This window comes from Varanus komodoensis, unplaced genomic scaffold (genome assembly GCF_004798865.1).
Source record: "Varanus komodoensis strain SLA01 unplaced genomic scaffold, ASM479886v1 scaffold1, whole genome shotgun sequence".
In the NCBI taxonomy this organism is placed as follows: domain Eukaryota; kingdom Metazoa; phylum Chordata; class Lepidosauria; order Squamata; family Varanidae; genus Varanus; species Varanus komodoensis.
In genome coordinates, this window is record NW_025335268.1 from 88,056,579 (window position 1) to 88,077,646 (window position 21,068).

Genomic DNA, 21,068 nt, shown 5'->3' on the forward strand with positions numbered 1-21,068 from the left:
GAGAGAGAGAGAGAGAGAGAGAGAGAGAGAGAGAGAGAGAGAGAGAATCTGTTAACTAACAAAGATATGAAAAATTTATCAGCATCCCTATACAGAGTTTCAGTTGCACACAAGTGCAGCAGAATTCTAAATCCCAATCTGAAAAAAAGATGGGGGGAATACATAAAATCATATGAAATTACATACGCCAGTCAATTTTTAAATCTTCAGATGATATGGCAAACTGCGCCATTGTGGTAAATTGGGGAAATCCAACTGTCATGCATGGCAGCTGCAAGAAGCCATCAAGAGGCAAAAAGGAGTATTCATCCTACTAAATATCCTGGATAAAGTGGAGGCAATAGCATCAGTCTTGGCAGTAGCCAAATCAGACAAAGCTACTCACACAGCTGGGGAGCCACTGCATGTCCGGCAAGGTCCATTTGCCAGATGCACCCTTTTATGTCTTGCCTCCGCCCTTTTCTGCCGTGGGAAGAGCACACTTGCACATACTCCTCCAGCCCTTGAGACTTACCCTCCCTCTCAGCATGTATCGTGGGAAGAAGAAATAGGGAATGGATGTGAGAAGCAGACAGCCAGAGGCAATGAGGAGTCCTAACCACCATGCTCCAATCCACCGCTGGTCTCCTGGGACCAAGGTCATATCCTCTGAAAGACAAGGGAAAGCAAGTAAGAGGAAAGCCTCGTGAATCCACTTCCAAGCCGTCAGGTGTTTTGCATATGCCCACAGCAGAGGTTCATCCAGCTGCTGCGGATCATCCAGCTTTCAAGGGCACACCCTAATCTACCTGGGATTTCCTACAAGTAGCAGCCACACCAGCAAATCTGCCCCATGATTTCTCTGCTGTTGTTACTGTATTGGTCTTCATGGCGGAGGCAGTTTTTCTCGGTGCCAGCATGCACTGTTACCTGGCACAGAGTTACAAATTCAAGAAAATGCATTAGACTTGAAGCAGACCAGCAGCCTATCCAGTGTAGCCTTCTCCTCTCACAGTGGCCAGCTAGGTGCCCATGAGAACCCGGCAAGCAGGAAATAACCTCAGCTGCATTCCCCAGCCATGTTTCCCAGCAGCCGGTGTTCAGAACTATATTGCCCCTGATACAGAAGAAAATGCAAAGCCCTAGGAGCCTTCTTCTCTATGGACTGGTAGAAGCCCTCTTTAAAGCCAGTTGGTGGCCAACACAACAACCTGCAAAAACAAACCCCACATTTTAACTGTGAATAAGTACATGTTTCATCTGCCCTGCATCTCTCACCATTCCCCTTAATTGGATGGCTCCACGTTCCGTATTATGGGATAGGATTCTATCATTTCATTAAAATGGGATGAAGCAGGTATTAGCGCTTAGGGAAAAATCTTCCCTAAAACCAGGTGGGCAGCAAGAGTACCCATGGCATATTCCCTCAGAAGTCTGAGGGAAAGTAGTTTCTGTTCCAGGTAACCTTTAAAGGACCCGGGTGGGGGGGGGGGATGGCTCACCAAAGGAGAGAGAAGATGACAGTGGCTGTGTGTGGATGAGCAGGGACATTTGCTGATGCAGACACCATGGCAATCCAAGAGCATCGTGTGGTGCAAGGTATTTGTTGGAGTGTAAACCCTGCGCAGCCTACGCCAAGGCACAAGGAGGCAACCAGCGCGTGGGGGAAGGGCCGTAGTCCAGTGGCAAAGCTCCTGCTTTGCATGCAGAATGTCCCCCTTTCAATCCCTGGCGTCTTCAGGTGGGGCAGGGAGAACTGCTGCCTGAAATCCCGAAGGGCTGCTGTCGTTCAGTGTTGACAGTACTGGGCAAGATGCTCTAACTCAGTCTAAGGCAACTTCCAATATTCCCATCCAATGTGTTTGCACCATTACAACATTGATTAAGGAAAACAATCTATTTCAGCCCTCTTTCCTTTTAGATGCCTGGTGCCTTTTGAATTGGCTTAACCAGCAATCTGTGCAAACAGGGGAGCTGGAAATATTTGTTGCCCAGTTCCTGGATGGAATCTCCTCTCCCATTGTTCCTGGGCTGGGCAGACCTCCTCCAGCTAAGAGTCAGGCACAAGCCTGGCCACTGATCTTGGAATGAGAAGATTAATCAGGCTGGCTTTTGGGATCATAGCACTCCAGAGACTCCTTGAGAAGAGACACTGAGTCATTCCATGTCGAGAGTGGACATTCTCCAGGTGGGAGGCCTCACTCAGAATTGGCACAGAATGTGTGTCTTCCCATTGTTAATGGGTGGGAAGGAATAAACAGCCATCTTCAGCCTCTTGCAGCTCAGTTCAGACTTCCTGCCCTCCAGGATTAAAAAGTGTAAAGGCAAAGAGAGCCCACAACTTGCCAAAACAATGGCACAGCTTCCTTGGATGTGTCTAGCCCACAGAACTAGGTGACATCATAAAGAAGCAACCACAGGGAGGTAATGAAAATACATGAAAATAATTAAAGCTGTCTGTCTATCCAGAGAAGAAAGCCACTTCCCCTTCTAGTACTCAGCTCATGAACCAGATGATAATTATTCTGTGAACCTAGATAGCCTAGAAACGCAAGACAGTTCTTCAGCATGGGGACATGATTTAGGCAGAAGTTTCCGATTGCTGGAGAGAACATTGCATGCAACACACATTCATGTGCATACTGAAAAGAACTGGTAGAAATAGTGATCAGTCCTAGGGCAGCCATCTTGTAAACCCAAATTTTACATCAGTATATATTTGTGACCCAGAAGCACCTAATCCTACAATCGAATCTGACTTTGTCCAACCCGCCCCTCTGGTGAGACAAGAGATATCTGTCTAAGATGGTGAAAAGGGCATAATCTGAAGCCATTAGGCCAATTTACCAGCTTTTCAGTCCAGTGCTCTACCATAAAACAGTAGGGCAGGAAGTCCATTGGCTCCACAGAGGCTAGAATTATGATAGAAATCAATCTCTCCTTTTCTGCACGTAACTCCACTGCTGTTATGCACAAATGAGCCTAACGGGCTGTATCCAATATTAGTCCTACTTAGAGCAGAGCCACTTGAATGGGACTCATGGTTAGTCAGAAGTAACTTACATTCCACTTTTTTCAATGGGTCTGCTCTGTGTACAGTCCCATGTTCGCATTCAAAAGCACCCAAGGGACATGAGTCACTGTTGCACCCTGCCATGCTCCGCGAGCTTCATTGGACAACCACTTGTTCAATTAAGCCATTGCTTTCTAATGATTACAGCAATGTTCCAACAATTGTATCTGCAAATATTCTGCAGCTTCTGGACTTTTATCCTTAGCAAGGAATATGTGGCTTTTTCCTTTGGGTATGAGGAACTGTGGAAAGTAACACTACTTCTGATTGCAGCATGCTATGTCTTTGCCTACCAACAAGAAGCAAAACAAGAATTTGTCCTCAAATGGAAAAGGGAGCTGGTAACACAGTGGGCACATTCATGCATCTCCTAAACTACCTTGAGAATAAACCACGGCACCTTATATGCTTTATAGAGGCTTACTATGGTTGTTCTTTCTCTCCCACTGTTCCCCACAAATCTTCCAGCTGGCTCCAGCACATATTCCAGTATCTATCAGAGCAGGACCTGCTTAATTTGCTTCTCTTCTACTTGCCACTCTGATTGCGTTGCTTTTTCATTTGCATGGGTGGGATCATTTAAAAATAAAAATTCAGCTCCTGAAAATTGCACAACCCCATCTATCTATCTATCTATCTATCTATCTATCTATCTATCTAAGGTCAATCTTTCACAAGTGTAGTCTTATGGCTCTCCAGTACGTTTAGTCTTGCTTGGTCAATTTTCTGGTTTGTTTCAGTTGTGAAGGGAGTAGGGAAGTGGAGAAGGTAATAGACTTACAGGGCAAGATTGCATATAGATTAATTTGTGCACAGTTATCAGGAACCAACTGCCAAGCTGTCAACTGAAAAGCCCCAGGAAAGGGGGAAAGGGACACAAAAGATGTTCCAACGGGTGGTGGTGGGGGAGAATGACAATATTCTTCCCCTTAGCAATTTAACCTTTTGATTTTAAGCACTGAACCAATTATTACCAATGCTTTTCCCCTTTCCAGCACTTACCCAACTCTCCAGCTACTCCAGAAAGGGGAAATAACAACTCCCCCCCACTTAATTTTGTGGTTCTGTTTCAACTGCCCCCAAACAGTTCTCTTGTTAAAAAAACAGAGATATATGCAAATTTAATGGCTGGGAATTAAATGGAGGGGACATGCATGCACCTGTAGTAATGAAGCAGTTTATGTCCTCTCCATTTACTTTCCAGGCATTAGTTTTATGTACATTTCACCTCCATTTACTTTGCAGCTGTTTATGCATGAGTATTTCTGCAATTTTTAAAAAAACTTCCACAGAATTGCAATAGCTGCTCCAAAAAGAAGCCACAGGAAGAGGGAGAGGAATTATTATATCCCCTTTCTGGAGTAGCTAGAGACCCAGGGAAGACTTGAGAAAATGGAAGGCACTAAGTGGTGTCCATTCAACCCTTTAGGATCACCCAGCCAAGAAGTACTATTGCTCTGCCTCCTTCTGAAGCTTCTTTGGTTTCCACAGCACTCCCACTTTGACACAGTTTGGGTGCTTCTGACTTGTACCCCTCCTTTCTCTTATTTTTATTTCTCCCCTGGTCCTTCACAACTGTGTGCAAATCAGCTCCGTCTTGTCAATACTCCAATCAAGTAACTGTAACTTTGCGCACGTGCAAAATGCCCCCGACTCTGCAATTCTGAGGCAACGGGGGCCAAGTGACAGTCCTTCTAAGGGTTGTTTCAGCATTGGCGAAGAGAAATCAGTAGCACATCTGCAGCAACCCACCATAAAATCAGTCTCCCAGGATGACAGGACAGCCCTCTGTGGGCGAGGAGAATCTCACAACAAGACATGCTTTTTCTGGTTTGTTTTCTCATGAGAATCTAATCATTGTGTGTGACCACAGCACTACTTCTCAAATGTCTCAGGTCTATCAAGTAGCTGGGACCACTGACCAGCAAACATGCCCCTCTGCAGCAGAAAGATACTCACTCAGATCAACCCTCCCAAAGTCCACAAATATCCGCAGTACTGCAGAACCAAGGAGGTAACCAAATGCCGGGCCAAACACTGCAATGGCAAATAAGAGTGCTGAAAAAGAGAGGGATAGGGAGAGAAGATAGTTAATGTTTGTGTGTGCTTGGATTACATTTCTTCACTTCTGGTGCAATGCTTTTTTATTCCTAAAGCTTGCTTTGCTCCTAGAGAGATAAACAATATTTAACATGGATTGGATAATTAATAGTTCTGTGTACTAAGAAGCTACATGTCTTATTTACTGAACAGGAGTTGTTCCTGTTCAAAATAGATCCCGGCAATCCTGCTGAAATAACAATAATTTTAAAAAGAATACCCATGATGAATCAGATCAATGACTTATCTAGTCTCTTCCACAGTGTCCAGATACTGTTGGGAAGCCCACAGCAAAATTTTTGCTGCTCCCCAAGGAATATATAGCCACTATGATTGGTAGCCACTAGTGGCCTTATTCTCCATGAATATGTCTAATCCTCTTTTAAAGCTGTTGATGTTGTTGGCCATCACTACATCTTGTGGTAGCAAATCCCATACCTTAATTATGAATGTGTAAATATGTACTTTCTTTTATCTGTCCTGAATCTAGCACCATTCAGCTTCACTGGATAACACTAATTATACTCACTTTTTCTACCCCATGCATAATTTTGTACATTTTTATCATGTTCCCAATTACTTTAGTTTTTTCTGAATTAAAATATCCAAATCGTTGTAACCTTTCCTCATAGGGCTTGAAGACCAGAGTAATCTGTCATTTACAGTGTTCTATCTGCTGCTGATTTCAAACTTAGGAAACTGTGCACTTACTAAAAATTTAATATTTTGGTCACACAATCTTACTTTATATTTGTATAGCAATATAGAGTGGGTGAGTGATGGGGAGGTCATATATAGGCAATGTCTGGAATGGCAACACTACAAGTCTCCTGACATCCTGCCCAGTTAATCATACACATGCCAATTCAATAAGAAGGAAAAAAAGCATGAAAAAATGAGGGCCAATTTAATATTTAATGTGTCCCTAAAAGCAGCCCTTATACCAAAGGTTTGGAGAATGGCCAATGAAACTTCGTTTCTTTAAAAGGGATCCAGGGGAATCGAGAAAATTACAGGGCTGTTAGCTTAACATCTGTTCTGGGTAAACTGCTTGGAATTATTATTAAAGATTGAATCAGTAAACACAAAGATGGACTAGATGCATTAGAAAATGTGCAGAGCAGGGCAGCAAAATGATCAGCCTCCCTATGAGGAATGGCTACAACAACTGGGACTGTTTAGCTTAGAGAAAAGGCAAATAAGGGGAGACATGGTAGAGGTGCTTATCATGGAGAAAGTGGAGAGGGAGACATTTCTCTGGGGTCATCCCATGATTGGTGGGAGGTTTAGGATAGACAAAAGGAAGCACTTCTACACATAGCATATAGATAAACTATGGAATTCATTGCCATGGGAAGTGGCAATGCCAGTCCAGATGGTTTTAAAAGGAAATTGGTCAGATTCATGAGAAGGGAGGCTGTCACTGGCTATTGGCCTTGCGCTACCTCCTTTACCAGAGGTGGCATGCCTGGTATACCAGTTGCTGAGAGGTTGGGTAAGCAGAGGTCTTGCACCCACCCTGCTTGAGCAATCTTGTGAGCCACTGGTTTGCCACTGCGTGCACAGAGTGCTGGACTAGATGGACCTTTGGGATGATCCAACATGGCTTTTCTAGTGTTCTTAATTCACAAGGCAAGCTGACCAACAATGCCAGTCCAGCAACCAAGATTGTGAGGTATCATTACTGATGATTCATTGTTTTCCTCTATGCTCAAATGGGGTAAAGAATGAGCTCTCTGGTTTTATTGGCTAACTAATATCCTGCCCATTATGTTTTCCTCTACTGTATTAGAAAACAACTTTACCTGATAATTAAATTACTTTTTCATATCTTAAAAAAAGTGCAGAACATTCACTGTCAAAAATATATTTTGATATCCTGAAGCCTCAGCTTGGCACCCACAGTGGCCATTTGTGCTGTTCTACAAGAACAGTGCAATCCTACGATGTTTACACAGAAAAAAGTCCTGCAAGTTCCAGCACGCCTTAGCGAAACATGGGAATTGTAGGACATTTTTCTATCTAAACATGCAGATGACTAGATCCTAAGTGCTGTTTTTGTATCTTTGGAATATCTAGGCTGGAAAGAAAGAAGAAAGATTAAAACCCCTCCACATAAACATGCTGGGAATCACAGCAGCACACTAAAATTAAGGTAAGCAAAGGAACATCCCTTACCTAGACTAAAGGTAAAGCATGTTTTCAGGGAAAGCACATACCTATGTACAAGGGAGAGTTGTTTGGCTCAGCAAAATCATCCACGTAGGAGATACCAAAAGGCTGTATGGGAACTGTCCCAATTCCTGCCAACAGCTGAGCAACTACCATGATTCCCCACATGGTGCCAGCCTCTGCTTGGACGTTCACGGTGGCATTCGGACAGGTGAATTGGCTGTTGCAAAGTTCAGATCTGCTGCTGCTGCTCTTGTTGGCTGGAACAAAACAATGCCATAAATTCTTTGAACGGTCATGGACCATTAGACTGCTACTTGAAATTCAGTAATGCTGGCATGACTTTTCCTAGCAAAAGAAAATGTCCCAAAACATTTATCAATAGGAAAACCATGAGGAATCTGAGCAACACTTTGCAGGTATGTTTTTCATGCAAGTTTATTTGGACAACAGGTCTAACATAGGTCTTTCCCCTGATTCGCTGTGGAAACCCTGGTACATGGTAAACAAATGCAGAGCAGCACAGGTGGGCAAAGTGAGATACTCTACTGGTGTTTTTGAGGATCTCCAGGATTCAGATGAGACCACGGCAGACATGGGGGCACCAGAACCCTGGCTGAGATCCTGAAGAAAGAAAAAAAAAGGTGAGGGGAAAAAGAAAAGACGACAAGAGAAAGAAAGAAAAAAGAGATCCCACAAAAAGAAAGGGCTATTTTTTTTTTCCAGAGGAGGAATGGGGGAACTCACCAACCTTGGGGGTGGCAGTACACAACTACCTGTTTACCCCATCAGCAAGTGCAAATGTATACTATATGCAGCTTCCCACCATTGCATTCTATGGGATATGCAATTTCACATCCTTGTTAGATGGTCAAAAGTCATAACACCTAAAGCTTTCCATCTACGACAGTCAGGATTCTCATAACATACCGTAGCATAGGTGAATTAACTAAGTGTAGAACAAAGCATGGGCTCATTAAGCTAATCATAACAGCAAGAAGAAGCTCATTTACTAGCCTGTAAGGTGGAATCCCAGGCCAAACACAGCTATGTGTTTAGTCCGTTGGCCATCTTACCCAGGGCCTTTGGAACATGACGCCTAGTTTGCTAAGCAAGAAGTAACTCTCAGGCAGCATTTTCCCTTATGCCAAGAAAGCTCTAATACTTTCTGAGGCTAGACCCAGGTCCTGATTTTTACAGCTCAGGTCCAGTACACCTTGGATCATGGCCAAAGTATTTTGTATAGTTATTCTCCAGAGCTCAGGAGTTTACAGTAACAGCAATTGTACTTGCAAATCTAAAAAACTCACTAACAAGGTTAAACTAAACACTCAGAGGGAACTACATTGTTAAACTTTCTTAATACTTCATTCTTGAATGTTGGAGTCCTGCCAGAGTTGTAAACATTTTCAGCTTAATTAGCACTTATATTACCTTTCACTTTAAAGGCATTACCACAACAGTGCTTATGCGGATACATTCATAAAGGTCTCTGAAAAAAGGTGCATCATAGATTTGGAACCCGGGTATTGTTGCTGGGGGGTGGTGTGCTGAGTGAGCGTGTAGGGGTGGCACATCAAATGTCAACTGGATAATTATCATTTGCGGTTTGTCTAGAATTCTGATGTGCTTTCAAATTACTCATTAGCATTCGTAGTGAACAAGATGTTCATGGGAGAAACCAATTCCAATCTATCAAGTGTTTGCAGTTCCTCCTTGAGTGTACAAAGTAATACTTAAATAACCAAAAGGAGTCTAGGAACTCAAATCTAATGCAAAATTAAAACCAGTGCTGCACCTTTGTCTCATGCCAATGTTCTCTCACACACACCCTGTTATTTGCTCATTTTCACAATTGTTCCAATATTTCCATTAACCACAGCACTTAATGAATGACCCCTGTAGGATTGTGGTATTTTTGATCTAATGTTAACACAACAAACACAAATGTTGACCAGGTAATTTAGGGGTTTCAGTTGATGGAACATCATTTCCCACATACAATTAATACACTACTCATAAACATTCCTGTACATGTTCAACACAACAGCCTTATTACATGAGCTTGGAATGCAATTCCAGAAGGCAGAAGCCTTCTCTTAGTCCATTTGAGATTCAATTGCCATGAAGTCTCTATTAGAGAGATGTATCTCATGCCAAAACACAATTTTCATAAGTGAAACTGGTTGTGGTAAATGAGAAGAGAAATACCAAATAAACCAACTTCATTTTGGTTTACGTCAATGCTCCCATTCAAGATTCCTCTCACTTACTAAAGAGATGCCAAGTAGATCAAGGAGGAACATACTGAAACATTAGAGAGCTTTGGAATTTCCTGCCCTGGTGTGCAGGGTGGGGTAAGATATGCCTTTGGCTAAATATGTAGAGATTAAAATCAAATTGCACATAGAACATGAAAAGGTAAATGGGGGCTCTGAATCAGGAAAAACAGACAAATCTACCAAGAAGAGGCTGCCAGGGGACAACCCTATAAAAATGAAGCCCTAGATGAAGAAGACTTCCTTATAGCATGCCTTCCCTAATCTAGTGCTCTTCAGTTGTGTTGGGAGTTGCTATGCAGAATTTCACAGCATGTCCCTCAAAGAACTTCCCATTCAGAAACATAAATGAGAAATGTTCTCAAAAATCACCTAGCACAAACTCTCTCTTGATTTTTCTCTCTCTCATCATCTGTCCATCTGCCTATCTACCTATCATCTTTGCTGTTTATAAAAATCAAGAAGTTAATGCCCCAACACAGAGAAACACAGGTAATCCCTACTGCCTTCACTGTTACAAAGTGAACATTATCCATGAAGTCAGAATATAGACAGTATATGGACAGACATCCTTGAATATAGGGAAAAACCATCAAACCATCTTCATTTGGACTACCTAGATCCTCTGCTTAATGTTATTTCTAATAGGCTGGATCCAGGCTAAGTAATACTTAGTGCAGATCCATTGATTACACTAGATTTCTGTAAGTATGAATAAGCCTGGATCCAGCCATGCATCCTTAGGGATTAGAGATACTATTACTTGAATAGAGATGACTTAGTGGATAAAGTGGAAGTTACAGGAACTCTAGGGGAAGGTGACAACATAGTTGAGTTCTTGATTTTACAGGGAGCAAAAATGGAGTGGAACCATACATGTACTCTGGATGTTGGGGTAACTGATAAACTCAGGAGAATGACAAAGTCCAGTGGCAAGTTGACCCTAAATAAAAAAGGGGCCCAAGATGGGCGGGAGGTTTTTTTAAAGGAAAATTTAAAGGCACAGTTTCAAACAACCCTTACATTAATAAAAGATAGAAGACATCAGAAGAAATCAATCTGGCTGCACAAAAAGCTTTGATTTGACCTAAAGACCAAAAAGAAAAGAAAAAAAAGGATATGCATTGGAAGTGGAAGGAAGGTTAGGCAACAAAAGAATAGTATAGACAAGTGAACTGAAGTGCAGGAATGACATCAGCTAAAGGGGAGACTGAGCTGAGGTCAGTGAAGGATGCTAAAAGCAACAACAGAGCCTTTTCAAGTGCATGTACAGTAAAAGACAGAGGAAAAAATGTTCCTTCGACTTTTCATTGAGGAGGGCAAACGGATAACAGATGACAAAGAAAAGGCCAAAGTGCTGAGCTCCTGCTTTGGCTCAATCTTCTCCCAAAGGCAAGTCTATGATCCCCACTGGGAGAAATGAGGTATAAATGAAGTCCCTTCTGTCTGGCACTTGATAGACCCTATCTTGAGAATCTAAAGTTGGGGGGCTATGAAAATTGGCAAATTTTTAGGGAAAAGGGACAAGGATGATGAGTGGTCTACAAACAATGCTGTAGGAGAGATCAAAAGAACTGTTTAGGCTGGAAAAGAGAAGCTTGAGGATAGATATGACTGCACTTTTCAAACACTTGAAAGGCTGTCACACAGAAGAGGGCCAGGATCTCTTCTCAGTCATGCCAGACTGTTGGACATGGGACAAGGTGTTAAGTTATAGGAAGGCAGGTTCTGGCTGGACAGCAGGAAAAACTTCAGTACAGCAATGGAGCCAGTTACCTAGGAAGGCTGTGGGCTCTCCCACAATGCGGGCATTCAAACAACAGTTGGTTAGCCATTTTTCAGGGATGCTTTAACTTGGGGTCCTGCATTAAGCAGGGGTTGGACCTAATGACCTTATGGGCTCTTTCCAACTGTACTAGGGTATATGTTTTCTATAATTCTATAAATGAAGGTCCTTTTTCTGACACTCCAGTGACAGGCAGCTCACTTTCAGTCTCAAGGGAGTGATTCTGATGGAGCACCAATTCCCATGGAGGAACACTTATAGAAAAAGTTAGACTAGAAAAACATCCATATGGATTCTAAAGGACAGCCCATGAACTGGACTGTAAACTCCAGCCAGATACAACTCATTAGATCTTTCCTGCTAAATCCACATGGATTTTCAAATCCATAATATTTTATGTTGTGTTTCTTTCCATAAGGCTCAAAACTCCCTGCACACAATTGTAAGAGAGGAAACTTTCTGCATGCAATTGTAAGAGAGGAGAAGCTTTGGTGTAAATTTTAGGAAACTCATATGCTGCTCCTGATCTTGCAAATTACTTTTAATGCCTTGATTTCATGACCCCACCCACTTTTTGGAGGGCAAGTGGGAGCAAATATTTGACAGCTGACTTCCTGGATATATTATAGATAAAAATCATGACAGCAGAATTAAGTGTTATTACTTGATTATATTCTTATGATTAGAAGGTAGTGAAGAAGCCCTCTTTACCTGCCAACCCTTCCTGGATGAAGCCCATCCCTGCTTCATCTGCACACCCCTTTTCTTGTAAAGAACATAGTGATGCAGGTGTCAACCAAAGTGGCTGTACCAACCAGCCTACTGGGCCATTTCCAGGACAAGGGAGGCTATGCTATTGCAGCCTGGCATGGAAAGAAATAGGGGGAATACCTGGAGGCAAAGCTAAGTACATGCTGGCTAGAGGGTGCATCACCCTTCTCTTTTTAAGTGATGGGTTTTGTCTAAGGGCCTAACCGTATAATCTGCAGCGGTTCCATCTTTCCTGCTCCATTGTCAGATAGGAATCTTGTACATTTTGGTTGCGTCAGAGGAAACTGACACTTCCAAGGAAGCTACTCAATGCAGCATGGTATTCGTTGACACCAGACATGAACCAGAACATACATTGCCTCAGGTTGCCTGGCACTGGCCCAGCCTGGCACACCCACGACAGGCAAGTCATTGCACAGACCACAGCAGGCCGCAGGGGGAAGCTAGGGTGGCCAACCGCCAAGCAGCTAATGTGCAACTATGTTTTCAGGCCCATCTACCACAGAGAATAACATACCTACCTCACGGGAGAGCTGATCAACCAAGAACTGTGAAGAATTGCCAAAAGTGGGAGCTGACATATATCTAGTCAGTCCCAGTGGATTTACATTTATGTATGTAAAAAGGTAAAGGATTCCCCTTGACATTAAGTCCAGTCATGCCTGACTCTAAGGGGCAGTTCTCATCTCCGTTTCCTAGCCAAGGGAGCCAGCGTTTGTCCGCAGACAGTCTCCGTGGTCATGTGGCCGGCATGACTAAACACCGAAGTGCACGGAACGCTGTTACCTGCCCACCAAAATGGTACCTTTTTATCTACTTGCATTTGCATGCTTTTGAACTGCAAGGTTGGCAGGAGCTGGGACGGAGCAACGGGAACTCAGTCCATTGTGCAAATTTGAACTGGCGACCTTTCGATCAACCAGCCCAGCAGCACAGCGGTTTAAACCACTGTGCCACCTGCAGTCCCTCTTTTATGTATGTGTGTATGTATTTAATTAGATCAGCTACTTTGGCCATTGGCCTAGATTGAAGGCAGGTTAAAAACTGAAGCGAACAAAACGCACAGTCCAAGCTCTTGGAGAAGGGCTGGGGTGGAGAAGAATTTTGAAAAGTTACATACTCATGTGTGCTGCAGAGTATTCATATGGAGTAGAGAGGAAGTGGGGAAGTGTCAGCAGGAAGGCCCCCAGGGCTAAAAGCAGGCCTCCCAGGCCAATTATCCTAGGCCGGTGAACACGACTGCCAAAGTAGCTCACAAAGAGGATGAGGACGACATTTCCAATCTGTGAAGATAAAGAATACAGAATGAAAGTCAAACAGACCCCAAGGAAGAAGAGACCACAGAGGACTCTTTCTTTCACAGAGGACACTCCTCAGTTTGAAGGGCTGCCAGGAGAAGCATCTTCTTGTTTGAAGGTATCTTCTAATTGGAACTGTAGTGCACAATCAACAGCACTTGGACAGATGACTGAGTAGGCACCAGGTCATTGTGGTGAGATGGTCCATATTTCTATTTGAATCGTAATTTCTAAATGTGCATCTGTATGCATAAATTAATGTAGGGAAATTTATGCAAACCAGCAATTCAGAAACGATCACTCTAGTGTCCACACCAGACAAGGCTGTAGCTCTGTGCCTTGAGTTTATCTAGGACAGGCTCTTACCTGCCTGCATGTATGCTGTGCTAACTGCCATTAAAAGAAGAAGAAGAGCAATGTGTGAAGGCTCAGCAGAGGCTCCCACTCTTCTCCAGCATGATAGATGCTCACCTGCACACCTGAGATCAGCACCACCACAGCTGAAAAATTTCTTCCGCGGCCCTTTTATGGAAACAGAGTAGTATGGCTGGATGCGGCTTGGGACCAAAGCCACAGTAGTGCAATAACAGAATTCTCACCTTCGGGCTGGAGATTCGGAGATTCTTAGCTAACAAGCTCCCACAAAGGGGTGTGCTCCAGATGTTCTACATGGCCCCCATCATCCTCAGCCAACATAGCCAATGGTCAGAGATGATGGGAGGTGTAGCCCATAATGTCTGGAGGATACCATGTGGGGGAAGGCTGTTATTTTATTTATTTATAATCATATCCTGCATTTTTCTTACAAACTCAGAATGGCCTACATCATTCTCCTCCTCCTGCTCTCAGTCTTAACAACACCTCTGTGTGGTAGTTGGATTGGGAGTCTGTGACTGGCCCAAAGTTACCAGATGTCTCCGTGGCCCACTGGGGACTAGAATCCAGATTGCCTGAGTCCTAGTCCAGTACTCTTAACCACTACACCACGCTCTGTTGTGTGGGATGGTCAGGGCAAAGCAGGGGCAAAGGCCTTCCATGGCCTTCCATGATCCAGGGCATTTCCTTTATTTGTTTGGTATATGCCATGAGGGCTTGTCAGGCTACAACAAATAATCAGGATGACGACAAACAGGTAGGTCAGAGGGCATTATTTACAAAGGGAGAGTTTTGTCTTCTGTGCTAAGTCAATAGTTCCTCATCATCTTTCTCCACCCAAGATCAATTGAGGGCTTGAAGAAAAGTCAAATGACAAAACATAGGATGGAAGAAGGTGAAAGACAAGAGACTGGAGCATTAAGAAAGAGTGTGGGAAGGATTAGCTGGATGATGAGTGAGAACAGATTACTGCAAAGATTAAAGGCCACTTTGCATACCACCAGATTACTCAGCATTTGATGATTTGCAGTGGAATGTGTGAAGGGCAGGATCTGAAAATTCGCTCAAGCACCAAATACTCAGATTTGTGAAGATAGATTCACCTTCCAAATAAATGTTAAATTTATTCTTTTATGTCAGGTAAACGTCTGAATAATGGAGGCCAACAATTCATTTGAAGAAGTTCTCTTATACCAAGAAATGATTTGCTTCATTCATATTTAAATATATTCAAAATAAATTGAAATTAAATCTTTAATGGTAAGCATTGTGCAAGAACGTATTCATATGATTTAAATCATACTTCTCTGGGTGTTTTTAAAGAGTCTGGATGTTAAAAACTACATAGCTGAAAGCATGAGTTTTGGCATGAACTAATTTCCCTGTTGTTTCAAAAGCTCAACATATTGCAAGAGATGTAATTGTTACACACAATCATGTGGCTTATGTAAAGTTCCAATTACACGGGCTTGGTTCAGGTTTTAAGGCAAACATAACATTTAAACTATGCTAATTGTGCCCAAGTTTCCTTTCTTATATATTAACATGGGCTCCCTTGCCTGTCTGGTTTTGTGGCTTTTGGAATTGCTTTAACAAATAAATGAGAACAACTTTATTATCCCAGAAAGAGTCAGGCAGGGGAGCCCATATAAAAATATGACAAAAGCCTTGAAGGAAAAGTAAATGCATCTGGACAGGATGGCAAAGAGAACTAAGTCTGGGTTGGAACAAACAGTACCAAAGAAAAATGCCCAGAGAAGGACACCACACAGCAGACTTTAGGAAGGAGGAGATGTTTCCTGTACAAGACATCTTTTTTGCATAACAAATACTTAGGAAGCTCTTGTGTCCCCTGCTGTGACTGGGGCACTGCACTTTGAGCCTCTGTTAGAGCATTTCAGGGCACCACTTTGCTTGATGACTTTTTGACATGTTCATTCTGGAAGTGTTCTGCTGATTTTTCAGAGATGCTCCTGTGGCCTGCTTAGAAAGGCAGACACAGAGCCTTCAATTTTTAACATATTCAGCCTTCTCTATGTAAAAGCCACATTCTGGTGGAAGGCAGATGTCCGTTGCGACACATGAACACTGCACTCCATTGAGCTGGAAGACATCTCAATGTGGAGAGGCCATAATCCAGTGGTAGAACAAACACTCTGCATGCAGAAGATCCCAGCTTCAATCACCAGGTGGGGCTCGGACAGAATCCTCTGTAAAGCCTTGGGAAACTAATGCTAGTCAGCACCAACAATCCTTGGCTGGATGGACCAAATGGTCTGACTCTCCTGAGGACAGCTGCCTATGCTGCTAACTAAATTCTGGGTGCTCAAGTCCATTTTCACCACCTTTGCACAATCCTGAGAGCCAGCTACCCATCCTGGAAAGCCACAGCATTGCCCTTCCTCTCAGTCATGGGACAGGATGCCCATGCTCACCTGGAGGTGCCAGTGATTTAAGCTGGCACCTTCCTCAAGCAAAGTATGTGCCTGTCCTACCCCAAAATAATAAGCTCAGAATGAGAAGTGTAGGAGGGAAATACTAGAACCCTTCCTGATAGAACAATTTCTTGTAAAATGGCTCCAGAGTTGACCTTTGGGAATGAGACTAACTGTACTGCCTGATGGAAATATTTAAAAATATGAATGGGGTTCACACATGTGCATGGAGAACCAACATCTGTCCTTTTTACCTTTCATGTGTGCTCAACTGACCATTTTCTTTCACAAAAATTAAAGAGAGCCAGTATGATGTGGTGGTTGGAGTGCTGGACTGGGTCTCTGGGAGATCCACGTTCTAGTCCCCACTCATCCACGAAGCTCACTGGGTGAGTTTGGGCCAGTCACTCACTCTCAAATTAACTTACCTCACAGGACTGTTGTTGTGAGGATAAAATGGAGCTATGTAAGCTGCCTTGGATTCTGCAGGATTGGGAAAAAAGGCGGGATATAAATCCAATGTAATAATCATGAACTGCTTTTTCAGCTGGTGCTTCTGTATGTAAGAGAAACAGCCCCAGAAGCCACAGTTTTGGAACCCTGAATAAAAGTAGGAAGTTTAGATGGCACAAGAAGTATCACGCTAGGTACTACAAGATGTGATCTGCCCAGCAGATCTCATCTTCTTTAACCTTGGACATTTTAAATAAAGTGTGCTGGGACACACACAGTTCTGTCCTTGCAGTTGGTAATGAAGACAGACAACTGGATTAGAACCAGTGGGAATTCTCTCTCTAAAACAGCCATTTGGGAATGAAGTGGGAAGCAAATGCAAACAGATGGGACAGTTGTGCTAATGCAGTTTAACTGCTGTTCTGGTCTCAGTTAAAGGCTTTAGCAAATACTTTCCCCTGAGGGGTTGTGTGAAACAACCCCCCTCACTTGGATGACTAACCACTGGCCCTTGGATGCAGGCTCTGCTCTTCTTTTGGCTTGCGCCAGGACCTGAGGCACATGCTTGCTTCAGCACCCCCCCCCCCCCCCGCCACAACATTTTGTTTCCACGCGGTGCACTGCTATTAACAAGCTGATAGAACACTCTGTACAGAGGCAGCAGCGACTTTTGCAAATTAAAAACCGTCTCATTCATGTTTTTCCCTCAAATTTGGTAGCAATCCAAAGGTCAAGGACAGCTTGGGCTGAGAAGACGAGGGTAGGGATGGGCTTTTAGTCACTGGAGAACTGACAAAAGGAAGGTTTTCCTGCAATTGAAGCAGGGATAGCCAGTGGTGGGCAGAACATGGTGACCCTCCAGATGTTCTGCTTATGGTTTGCTGAATTGAATTCCACAGCTTCCAAACCAGTGCAGAGGTCTCAGTTCTGGCTTTCACTGGTCCTGTGCAGCTTACTGAAACTGGACAGGGCAGGCCTCCCTCAAAACACATCTACTTGTGTATACTTGCCTCTAAAACTGCCTGAAGCTACTCTTCCACCTTGTCTGTGTACTAGAAGAGATGAAGGGATGCAAAGCTGCTGAGAGGAGCGTTTGAACCTGGCTGGGAATGCATACTGTGTTGTATGAGTCTTACTGAATAAACTTACTAAATAAACTTTAATCTGCAGAGCTTAGTGATGGGGAAATAGGTAGCAATAGTCGCTTTCTCAGGAGACAAAATGCCATGTAGAAAATTCTGGCTAGGGAAACAGAGGTTAGAGAACAGCCTTCCCAGCATGGCCAATGAACAGGACAGCTAGGAGTGGTAGCCAGGCTGGGGAAGGATGCTAAAGAGGTCATTTGAGAAAGGGAATCAGAAACAACTGGAACTGGTGGGTTTGGGGAACTCCTAAAAGGCATGCTGTGAAAGCAAAACAAAATCACAGGCCAGGCAGCAAAACTGTTGCTCTGGCTAAATTCCAGCCAAGAGAGATGATGACTACATTCCCTGGGGTAGAGGGATTTCTCATGGAAAACACCGAGAAAGACTTAATTATGGGGGTACTACAAAAGGCTCTGCTATAATATAGCCTATCAGCATGCACAAAGCTTAGATTTTAAGTCTTGGAAGGTGCTGGGATGCCGTAATGGTCTGACTCACACCTGCACAACAAATTGGGGGGTTGCACCTTCTTTTAAATAGGGCATTAATGTGTAACATAGCATTATACATCAGATGTGGCAACACTTCTGAGGGCCTGGCAGAACGTGCCTCTCTATTAAGCCCATGGGTGTAGCAGGACTTCATCTGCAGCAAGGTACAGAAGGGTACTCCTGGCTCTCCTCGCTCTGAAGAGAACAGTTAGACAGCAGGAAGCCACGGGAGTGCAGAACAGTTATTTCCCCCTGCCTGGGAAGAACCCCAGCTTCAGATTCTTGTTATAGGAAGGATCATCTTTAATAGCTGCTCCAAGGCTGTACCAATTCATTGCTTTTCTTCCAATTGCTTCTCGCTGATGCACACATCAGATTTTCTGTATTCCCACAATCACCACTGCTAGCCTTTATCATGTGAACAGCAGAATATTAAGTGTGTATCAGGAACTTTAACTATTGTTCCATTTCTGAGATCCCAAAGAGTTGCAGGTACAATGTGGGGGATGAAACTGCATTGCTGAAGAGCAAGATAAAAATACTTCAATCAAGTAGACAGAATCAGCCATCTGTTCTGCTATATGCAACATTTTGGCAGATCCTCAGGGGCTAATTCACTTGGTTAAATGCATGGCAGAACTGCAGCCATGCATTTAGCTCCCTCTTTGAAATGTTCAGTAGAACTTACTTGCATTTGATGTCACAGTGTTGCAGTCACACATGCACACTTCATCAGCAGGAAGAACCAAATATGTGGAGCAAGGAAATGTAGGATACTGTAACATGAAGTGCTACCAAATGATAAAGATTACACCCAGTGCTGACTTAAGTCCCATTCATTGCAATGGACCTACTTTAGGTAGGGCTAATGCTGGATACAACACTTGGATGGCCGCTTTGGCAACAGTTGTGCATTTCACATAGTATCCAGTAGGCTCTTATTTACTCTCCAGGTCACGAACGCACAATTGTGGCATTGCTTGCAGCCTTCTCCTTGGGTGCCCTTCCACTTCTTTTGAACTACAGCTCCCATCAGCCCCAGTCACCGTGGCGAACAATTAAGGGATACTGGGAGTTGCAGATCAAAATATCTGGCGGGTGGGCTTCTTGGCAATATACGCGTAGTGCTCTTCTTTGTCAAATCTGGTCACAGTGTCTACCCTAGCTTGGGCCCACAATGGCTGCTTCATCAACAATGGCCAACCACGGAGAGCCGACAGGTCCAGGAAACTGCAGAGAACGAGGTCAGGAGACTATTGCCTGGATGAGCATGCCCTGAAAGAATTACCTCATGCAAACTGGAGATGAAGCCAGAGGACAAACTGGACAGACCAAAGCGTTTCTCGATGGTTGTCAGGCTGCTCTTGAAGTAGGCGCTGTAGAGGAGCTGGGCCAACTGCAGCAGGCCATGGCAGGCCACAAACACCTGTCCACAGAATAATAAGGAATTAAGGGTATGGCCAGGCAAGCCTCAGGAATCCTAAATATTGCAGTGGAACATTTGTGCACCAGAAATCTTGAGATGTACTTAAGATATTATAAACACAATTCTGGCATGCAAATAACCAAATTCAGAAAAATGAATGAATGAAAAGCTTGACTCGATTATCCAGGAACCAATTATTTTGGTCAGAATCCTGTAACTCACTTGCCGCTTTCTGGTTCACCGTCCTAGGTCATGTTCTCAATTTTCTTGCCCTAATGCAATGGTTCAACGCTTACTAAAAGTGAAATGCAAGGCTTCTGTGAATCCAGGAATGTGGTTGTTGAAGTGGAGATTCCCAGCCTCTTCACAATACCAGGAGGCATGGCATTCAGAGAAGATCTAAATATTGTGACAAGTCTTATAAGACGACTGAGGGAATCTTTTGTTTTTTTAGTTTAACTGTGATTGACTGATGGGTTTACACAATTGAAAGAACCTTAAACAGAACATGCATTGTGGCAGTTCAAGGCGTTACCTTCTGACTGACAACATGGTCTGTTACCAATTATTATGATTAGTTCAGCTACTGTTTGACACAGGGATCATCTCTTCACTACCTACTTAAGGCGTGAAACAGGTACTTGTTAAAACAAGCAGAGATGAGCATTTGGCATGACACTGAGCGAGTAGATCCTGCAACAAAATGCTGCAACACGGAGCACCCCTGCTCAGTCTTCTTTTCCAGAATACTCCATTCCATTCTACCCCGCTTCTTCACCACCTCACTCTTTCTGTTGCATCCACCCCTGCATCCATGTCTACTGAGCACGCTGGGCTGGTTTTTTGGGGGTGCCTTTTTTTGCCCTCTTTGCTTTCCCCAGCTACCCACCAGCTTCTCCTGTAAAGCCTGGTCTTGTTCTATGAACTGCTAGTAGCTCTGTTTTGTTTTTTGTTTCTCAGCCTCCTCATTTTGGCTACCATCCTGTCAACACTCACCAGTTGAGTTTGCTATGAAAGGAAGTGTCATGGACTAGCAACAAAATGAATTGCTCAGTTTACTTGCTTCTTAGTACATTAAAGATTAAAGCATGGCATACTTGCTGTTATTGGAAGGTAGGAAACAACAAAATCTACCAGCTAGCCCTTGCCTTAAAGATGCCAAGTAGCATTTACAACAACAACAACAACAACAACAACAACAACATGAGATGGATTGAATTGATAAAAGAAGCCACAGCATTCAACTTGGAAGAGCTGAGCAGAGCTGCCATGGACAGGATATTTT

General features: G+C 43.5%; 1 protein-coding gene across 8 annotated transcripts in view; it reads right to left on the reverse strand.

Moving 5' to 3' along the window:
• The window catches only part of SLCO2A1 (solute carrier organic anion transporter family member 2A1), a 66,832-nt gene that overhangs the window by 14,795 nt on the left and 30,969 nt on the right, over positions 1-21,068 (reverse strand). For all 8 annotated transcript variants that reach the window (XM_044434144.1, XM_044434126.1, XM_044434168.1 and 5 more), the window contains 5 exons: positions 19,646-19,783; positions 13,281-13,443; positions 7,372-7,584; positions 5,012-5,110; positions 515-648 (listed from right to left, as the gene is read on the reverse strand). In XM_044434144.1, the coding sequence (XP_044290079.1) occupies positions 515-648; positions 5,012-5,110; positions 7,372-7,584; positions 13,281-13,443; positions 19,646-19,783 (747 nt within the window). The remainder of the gene's footprint in view (positions 1-514; positions 649-5,011; positions 5,111-7,371; positions 7,585-13,280; positions 13,444-19,645; positions 19,784-21,068) is intronic.